General features: G+C 38.7%; 1 protein-coding gene across 1 annotated transcript; it reads left to right on the top strand.

The window, feature by feature from the left end:
• The first annotated feature begins 7,254 nt into the window (after positions 1-7,254).
• On the top strand, positions 7,255-9,188 carry LOC121421542 (beta-1,3-galactosyltransferase 5-like). Its single transcript, XM_041616284.1, has one exon. The coding sequence runs from the start codon at positions 7,494-7,496 to the stop codon at positions 8,667-8,669; it is 1,176 nt and encodes a 391-aa protein (XP_041472218.1). The 5' UTR covers positions 7,255-7,493; the 3' UTR covers positions 8,670-9,188.
• Positions 9,189-9,401: the final 213 nt, after the last annotated feature.

Raw genomic sequence — 9,401 nt, forward strand, 5'->3', positions numbered from 1 at the left:
TACCACTGTGATCGCTTTTTGCTTATTAAGAAAGGCTGGTATTATAAACCGAATTAGTCAGAGTAACTTTGTGTGCTAAAGTCAGGTTTTCCACAGAAAAAAATAAACAAAAAATCACAGCGAAAAAACACATTTGGCCATTGGCACTGACCAATTTAGCAGTATTTCCCCGTCTTTTTCGTTTCATTAATTTATTCTTTGTTACCTCAATGTGATCGCTTTTTGTTTATTAAGAAAGGCTGGTATTATATCCCGAATTAGTGTCATTTCGTGTGCTGATGGAAATGCAGGTTTTCCACAGAAAAAAAGGAAAATAAAAATCACAGTGAAAATACATATTCGTCCACTATACCAAACACATTATAGTTTTTGAACTTTCTAAACGTCGTCGTGATATTCTGGAGTTTGAATCGAATTTATTTAGATTACCATGCTTATCTACAGAATTGCTCCTACAGTATTACATGCTTTGCCAAAAACATGAATGCAGAAGAATTGAAAGGACCCTACACAAATAGAAAAATTGCAATCTGTCAGATTTGATTCAAGACTACTTCCACATGTATATTTCTTTGATCTTTATAACATCCTCTTGCAAGAGAAACAAAACATTTTTTTTTGGCTAGCATTTCCCTTTAACCGTTCAGCCTCGCTTCTGTTCGACAATACACTGATGTATTCAGACGCATTTATTATAGAATTTCCATCCAGCCTTCCACCCGAATCCACGCTCCAACGAGTTGTATCAATGCTTTGATCACAGATGAAAATATGCATACCCCCCCCCATCAATGCATCAAGGTTGGTTATGACTTTAACAGACCCACCGTAAGAGGGCGATACGATACACCTCCCTCAACTACGTATCAGGAAATCGAAATATTCAGCGTGTTTTAGCATCCACCCCTCAGCGTAGACGTTTTATGCAACGCTGAGAACCTGTTGAATATCGCCGTCAAATAACAATGGAAAGATTAAATGGTCTTTGTCGAAAGTTGGTGGATTGGGAAAGCACATAAAGATTCGGACCGGACGAAAATTGCAAATATATCGTTCGTCCAGAGTAAAGGACAACACTGCTGATGTGATCACCGAACTACGACAAAGGTTACTTTGTTACGAAGAGCTTTTGATAATAGATTATCTGTGTTACAGAAAGCGTGTGCGAAGTGATTCCTAACATGCCTTAATCACACGATTTGCAAGAACATTATTGCGCTTTCGTTTAATTCATTCATTTATTGATTTTCCTCTTTATGCAGAATGTTAATTAGCTTGCAAGCTGATTAATGTTTTATCCTGTTGAGAAAAGTTTATAGAAAATAGAAAATACGCAAATTCATTTCGACATTTATTCATTTTGTTTTCTAAACACAGGGTAACCCGGCAATGAATAAGACATTGTTTTATTTGGGGGGGGGGGTTCACGAGAGGTTACATACAAAGCAAACACCGTGGTGTTTACCGGTGTAGGTCTACATAGAGGACCACACCAGTTATTTTACACCGGTGTTAAATTGAGTTAAATTGGCCGGACTTAGCCTTCCAATTTCTTTTAGGTTTTTTTGTTTGGTACTTGCAATTAAGGTTTATTGTGAATTAAAGATCAGATGTGATCTGTTTGTTGTTTGTGAAAATTTAATGCGTTATTAAATTGAAATTTAATGCATGAGTGATCATGAATTGCAATTTTTAGCGCAACATTTGTCTTTGTCATGTGGATCTCAACAATGTGTTCATGACAGTCAGGAGAAGAGGGGGGTAATATGACTTAGGTAGGTGAAGTACGTTGATGGGATAAAAGTCAACAGAACATTTAGCAACCCCTCCCTCCATCTCTACCCCCTTCTCTTCTCCTGAGAGACTAAGCTTGGCTAGGCTGGGCAGGAATTAGCCTTACAGTTTTTTGAGAGGTTATTCCTTTGGAACTTACAAAGCTAAGGGTGTCATGCTATTTATGAATGAGATAAGTTATGGTTTCTTAGACAAATTTCACGAGTTACTAAATTGAAATGTAATGCATGAGTGAACAGGAATTGTAATTTTAGTGTAGCATATTCATCTTGTGGACCTCAGAAGTGTGTCCGTGAGAGTCAGAGTAATGTGATGGTACCTGTTACAAGCAAGAGGGCGAGATATGCTAAGACTTGGTGAAAAAGGCATTCCTCTTCTTTTTGTCCTTTTTCAAATCAAAAGTCATATGTACCCTTCCCTCTCCACCTCCATTTCCCAGCCACCCTCTCTATTCAAAACTTAACTGCCAAGTGACCGGTGGCTGATGGTAAGGAAGTGATTTATAAAAAAAATGAATATTTGATTGATCACATTGAATGAGTTGATTTACTGATAAATTGTTGATTAAATGATTGATAGGAAAAAGTTGATGACCCAATTCAGAATTAATCATTTAGTCAACGTTCTGCTCTGGACTTCACGCGTACATGACAATAGCCATCAGTCTCTCAACAGGAGGGGAGAGCGGGAAAGAGGGAGGGGGCGGGCCCGGCTGAATGTTCTGTTGACCCTTATTCCATCAACCTTCTTCTCCCACTTAAGTCCTATCTCACCCCCTATTCTCCCGACTCCCATGAACACATTGCTGAGATCCACATGATAAAGTTGAAATGCTGCCCCAAAAGAGATCCAAATGATAAAGTTGAAATGCTGCCCAAAAAGTGTAATTTATGTTCACTCATGCATAAAAGTTCAGTTTAATAATTTAAAAGATTTGCTTAAGCAACCAAAACTGGTCACGGTTGATCATTAATTTATCACAACGCCCTTAACCTTGCAAGTTCGAAAGGATTTGCCTCTCAAAATCTGACATAAATTCAAAGTCTAATTCCAGCCCACCCTAATTTCCTTCCCCTTTTTTCAGCGGCAGTGCTCGCTCAAGCATGAATAGTTTTCCAACTTTTTGGTGTCATGTAAAAGTTTATTTTATTGGCTTTCCATATATGTTTTTTTCCCCAAAGTGCTACATTTTCTATTTGGCAGCAATTTCAAAAGTGTACAGATTTTTTTGGGACGCACTGTATACGAGGGATCAAAGCGAGTATAAAATCAACCTGTTCTGGGGTCCCACGAGGCTCAGTTTTAGGGCCCCTTCTATTTACAATTTATATTAATGATCTGGCTTCTAGTATCAAATCAGGGAAGATTGTTAGGTTTGCTGATGGTGCAACGCTGTATATTAGCGGTAATACCATAGAATCTAGAAAATCAGCTTAACTCTGCAATGAAAGATGTATATGAGTGGACATGTAAAAAGAGATTGATATTAAATGATAAACCCCCAAAGTAATGCTTCTTGGTTCTCGACAGCGGTTATCAACCTTGCAGGCCAAAACAAAATCTGTAATAATCAACAACACTATTTTAGAGCTTGCATCACAGCACAAATGTTTGGGCGTGATAATTGATGATACTTTGACATTCAAAAAACCATGTTGATTCAATTGTAAAAGTAATGAAACAAAAGCTTGGGTTAATTCTTAATGTGGAACAACTTCAACGATTATACATAGGGTTTGTTCTCCCTCGTGCAATGTATTGTTCAAATTTGTGGTCGTATAGATCTGAATCTAATTATAATACGGGGCAAAAATTACATAAACGTGCAGCATACATTGTGAGCGGTTATACACGTGTAAACTCTACATATTTCTCCATGCAGCGGCGGATCAAGAGATCATGTATATGTTACTGAGGAACCTTTTTCACCCTTTGCTTGTCAACTTTTTCATGGAAGAATTTGACCTGGATTTGCTCGATTTGGTAGGAAGAAATTAATTTTGTTTGTTTTTCGTTTTGGTTGCAAGCCTGTCAATTTTTTCCTTGAAGAAAATGACCTCGATTTGGTAGAAAAAATATTTTTTTTTGAGGGGGGGGGGGGCTTATGACGATTGTCTGCGTTCGCGGAGCGGGGATGGCCGCCGCACCCTGTCGATAAAACCGGGGAGCTTTTCTCGAAAGGGTGGGTTGAGGGAGGGGAGTCAATTTAAAGTGATTGGTTAACATTGGTTTGATTTTTAAAAAATCTAAGCTAGAAGGTCACACTTGTCACCTGTGTCTACGATATGTTACAAAAATGAAGCCCAGAAAAAATTGCGTTCAAAAATAATTATTTAGTGCTTAAAAAATTGAAATATAAAGTGACCGGAAACACCATCTTAATTTCATCCCATATACTTATGTGTACTATTTAGGTGTCTATAAGACGCCTATTTACAAAATCGGGGTTTGCCTTGTATTTTTATTTTTTTATTCTCAATAATGATTGTTTTCAGGGTTTATTAGTTCTAATACATGCATACACAGGAAACCCCATCAAAGCGTGTTTTTCAAATCCTATCCTAGTCTTCTTTAAAAGAATTGTACAGGAACTCTACATTATAATAATAATAATAATAATAATAATAACGTTTTATTTACCCAGGGTAGCCACTTCAGTTAGGAAACTGCTCTACCAGCGGGCCCTTCATAACACAACATGTTATTATTACCCTTCTCCAATCTAAATGCTGAGCGCCTAGCAAGAAGGCAGAAGGTCCCATTTTTATAAGTCTTTGGTATGACTCGGCCGAGGATCGAACCCACGATCTCCCGTTCATGAGGCGGACGCTCTACCGCTGAGCCACCATGCCCGTATGTTATACAAGTGTGAAAATGGATAAGCTGCACACTTAAGTACCAAATTTATTTTTAATGATAATGTATCAGTGCGTATAACACGAAGAACTAATAGATTAATGCTACGAGCCCCGAAACTCAAAACGCAGTATTGCAAAATACATTTATACCGGTAGGTATAAGTGAATGGGACTGTTTATCTCAAGACATTCGATCTGCTCAATCATTGGTAATATTCAAACGACTTCTGAATTCCTAAAAATATTCGCATATCATTTAATTGCATAATATGTTTTCGCTCATGTCAATATGTAATCATAAAATAATGTTAAAATTAAGTATTGTATGTTACAAGTAAGTACGAGTCTGCAGAATGTGCCATAGTATGTGAGTAAGTAGGTGTGTGTGTGTGGGTTTGGGTGCTTTCATGTGTTTCTGATGAATCTGATGACGGCACAGTGTTGGGATTTTTAAATATTCATTTCTTGTCTATTTTGCATATCATGTACTGTACCATGAACCATATATTTACCATTATAATTTGTATGTATTTTAATTAACAGGGCCCAATTCTAAACCAGCTTTTTCATCATTGTTAATGTTTTTATCGTGTATAGCTGAATTGGTTACTCTGTATAAAGATGTGAAATGAATAGATAAAAACTACTCGTACTACCACTGTCATTTCTACTCATATAGTACATTGTAATTTATCGCGTGAACCGGCTAATTTCTGTCGCTCATAAATGACACACTTCTCCATTCCATACATAATGATTTTGCAAAACCAAAGTCAACACGAAATAAGAAAACGGAATCTGACAGGGGGATCTCGGAGGGGACTCCCCGATGCTAGAATAAGCGTGTCTAAGGTGACAAACACAAACAAACTATTAAGCAAATAAATGAGCAGTGCCGTAGTGAGCAAAAAAAAAAGCTTGAAGGGGGCACACAAGATCTAGTCTATTTCTGCCCACGTGTAAACTCTACATATTTCTCCATGCAGCGGCGGATCAAGAGATCATGCATATGTTACTGAGGAACCTTTTTCACCCTTTGCTTGTCAACTTTTTCATGGAAGAATTTGACCTGGATTTGCTCGATTTGGAAGGAAGAAAATTTTTTGTTTGTTTTTCGTTTTGGTTGCATGCCTGTCAATTTTTTCCTTGAAGATATGACCTCGATTTGGTAGAAAAACTATTTTTTGGAGGGGGGGGGGGGCTTATGACGATTGTCTGCGTTCGCGGAGCGGGGATGGCCGCCGCACCCTGTCGATAAAACCGGGGGAGCTTTTCTCGAAAGGGTGGGTTGGGGGAGGGGAGTCAATTTAACGCACCATTACGGGGAGGTTTCATGAAATGTTGTGTTAAATAGTTTCCTGAGCCAACCGTTTCTTTGAAAATTATTCATCAAATAATTACAGCAATATAATATTAATAGATTATTAGAATCACGACCAAGAAAAAAAAGAAATAGAAAGAAAAAAAGAGAGAAGGGTGAAATACGATATCATTTTCTGAATATTATTATGTCAATATCTGATACAATATTGGAGTTATGAAATAAAAATGTCAAAATTTTGCTTGCTCGCTAAACAACTTTGATCAAATTTGACCTGATATGACATACCTGGCCCTCTAAAAATTTCTGTCTCATTACGCAACTGATCATTAGAAGAAAAATAAGAGAGAAGCAGTTTTTCGTGATTTTCGATAAAATTGCACAATGAAGTAATTCTAGAACCCCCCCCCACAATTCATCAAAGCCATATAGAACAATAGCATAAGAGGAAAAGCGTATTCTATTCTGAATAAATTTGCATTTGCATAGAAGTGTGATGAAAGAAATCAGTAGCTTAATGGGCCAAAAATTTTGAGGGGGCCAGATATGGTGTATCGGGCAAAAATATATAAATAATTGCGAGCGAGCAAAAATTGTGATATTTATCAAAAATGAAAATCCAATGATGACATATATTCAATGATGTATGTATAATATTTTTTAAATGCTATATTTCACCCTTCTCTCTTTTATTTTCTCTCTTTTAGTGTTTGTCGTAAAAACAAAATTGAGGGGCAAGCGACCCCAAGCCCCCCTCCCCTCATCTGTACACCACTGAAGCAAGTTATTTTAATACGGGCTTTCAATGTACGGCAACCGGTCGCCGTTGAGATTAATGAAATAAATAAGCCTAAAATAAAAATGCAAAAATTGTGTTTATCCCTTCTTTCCTTCTTCAGTTACACCCCCTACACACCCTCACGTCACCTTTAGATCTCCATACCCTCACACAAACTTACACAGACAAACAAATAAACAACTGGTACAAGAGGCTACTCAGCGCGGGCTCTCGTGAAAAGCTCTCCCCGGTTGTCAAGAAAAGGTGCGTTAATTTGACTCCCCTCCCCCAACGCACCCTTTCGAGAAAAGCTCACCGGTTTATCGAAAGGATTCGGCCACCCCCGCTCCGCGAACGCAGACAATCGTCAGAAGCCCTTTTTTTTTGGGGGGGGGGGAGGGGGATCTTGTAAATTTTATCCAGTACAACAATGCCTCCCCCTGGGAAAATCCTGGATCCGCCCCTGTTGCCATGTAAGCGCCCTTTACTTCCGCATAAGAGTATGTAGGCCAACAGTCTTAATAGTAACTCGTGTCTGTTGACCAACTAGGTCGATTGTTGAGTAAACATTCATAACTTGAACTCTGAATTAATATAGGGATATTTGATTACCGAATTCATAAAGTGTTTACGATACTCATATCTTCATTATACAGTATTTATGATCACGATCTCTGCCTAGTGTGGACTCGGCGCAAGGCCAACGCAGAAAAGGAGGGCTTTGTTTGAAGTATATATATACATGTATATAATTACTATGAGAAACAGAACGCGTCAAAACAGACTCCAATCGTCGCTTGTTCTTTCCGAGGTGCTTACCAGCATGTCATCTTATGGATTGCCGAAATGTTCTGCGAAGATATCCTGTGCAATGGTCACATTGTCCGTTTTTCTTCTGGTCAGCTTTGCTTGGATGTTTCTACTAGTCGTTGATCAGAATCCATATGGGTTTGGCTGGCTGAGGACCGTTCATTGGACACCAGGGACCCTACAAGTGGATTCCTATGACTTTCCGATCAATCCGATGGATACGTGTAAGGAAGGGATTACCAGGATCAAGCTGCTGGTTTTGGTGAAGTCCGCACCCTCTCATAGATCGCACAGGGATGCCATACGAGAGACCTATGCCAGTGGTATCAAGGAGTACAGAGTGTCCGCAAGGGTGTTGTTTGTCCTGGGAAACACTGAGGATGAGCAGGACCGAAAAGCCATCGGGGTAGAAGCTGAACTGTACGGGGATGTCTTACAAGTGGACTTTACCGACCATTACTATAACCTCACGATCAAACTCGTTATGAGCTTAAAATGGGTGGTCAACTTCTGTCGGGACACTGAGTTTGTGATGTCCATAGACGATGATGTAATGCTTGACGTTGTGACTCTTGTCCAGGATTTAGAAGCGCTACCAATGGAGCGTCAGTCGGACTTCTTCCTGGGGAAGCCAAACACGTACCCACCAAACCGTAATGTGTTCAGCAAATGGTATATCCCGAGAGAGTTGTACCCAGAGGATACCTACCCAGTGTCACCGTTTGGTCATGGATATGTAATGTCACAGGATGTGGTACAGAAGCTCTACGAAGCCTCCACAGAATGCCTTCCTAGGGTTCCATTTGATGACGTCTACTGTGGAATGCTGTTGCAAAGGAGAAACATCGAGATTGTCAACAGACTAAATTTCTACAAAGAGCTTCATCCGAAGAGAAGATCCAAAGACTACGTGATGCTCGAACTCTCCGAGGGGGCCATGAAACGAACTTGGGAATCCATGCGCCTCGGGACCCTTTCCGAAAACCTCCCAAATTTCACATGTACCAATTCAGTATTGTTTTGGTTGATATTACTATCATTACTTATAATCATCATTGTAAAGTATTTTCACCATGCCAGTATTGACCACCAGATAACTCTCTCATAGTTACACATTGGAAGACTTGCAGTTGTGCTCAAAACTTAGTGAACACAACCACAAAATGCACTCCTTAATTCATGCTGACTTTTGAATGTAGACAACAGCACTACGATGCTTGGCGAGCCAAGATAAACAACTTTTATTGAATGCAATATTATGTTTCCTTACTTCACAATTAATATCTAATACATGGCAGAACCTGAACACTTTGAAATATGATCATTTTCCGGTTTGATTCGCTAACCTTTGCACATTACTGTATATTGTCAATTGGTCTACAAGCCTAATTGTCGTTTAATGATGCACTTCACTTTCTCATTCTTCATCATCTGCTTATGAAGCTGAATAGTTGGTCCAATATCCACCTTATCTAGTTTTTATTTTTACTTTGTCAAATGAGAATTTGGTTCATAAATAGTTTGACATATCCATAAAGACTAAGTAGACATTAGACGAAATGGGTATAGCCTTAATGGATATTAGACGTAGTGGTGGAAAGATAAAGTGGCAGTTAGTCCAAAGGGTTTTTGAGCAGGGCCGTCACCAGCTTTTTTCTAGGGGGGTCCTTTTTATGAAAAAAAAACACAAAAACACAAAAAACAACGTATTAACTCAATTTCATGCAGTTATATAGCCCGCCGGCCAGATCTATTTCAAAAGAGCCCTCAAGTATCCCTAACCCCACTCCGGGTTTTTTTTTTTTTTTTAATTTTTTTTTTTTTTTTAATTTTTTTTATT

Source organism: Lytechinus variegatus, chromosome 9 (assembly GCF_018143015.1).
Source record: "Lytechinus variegatus isolate NC3 chromosome 9, Lvar_3.0, whole genome shotgun sequence".
Classification (NCBI taxonomy): Eukaryota; Metazoa; Echinodermata; class Echinoidea; order Temnopleuroida; family Toxopneustidae; genus Lytechinus; species Lytechinus variegatus.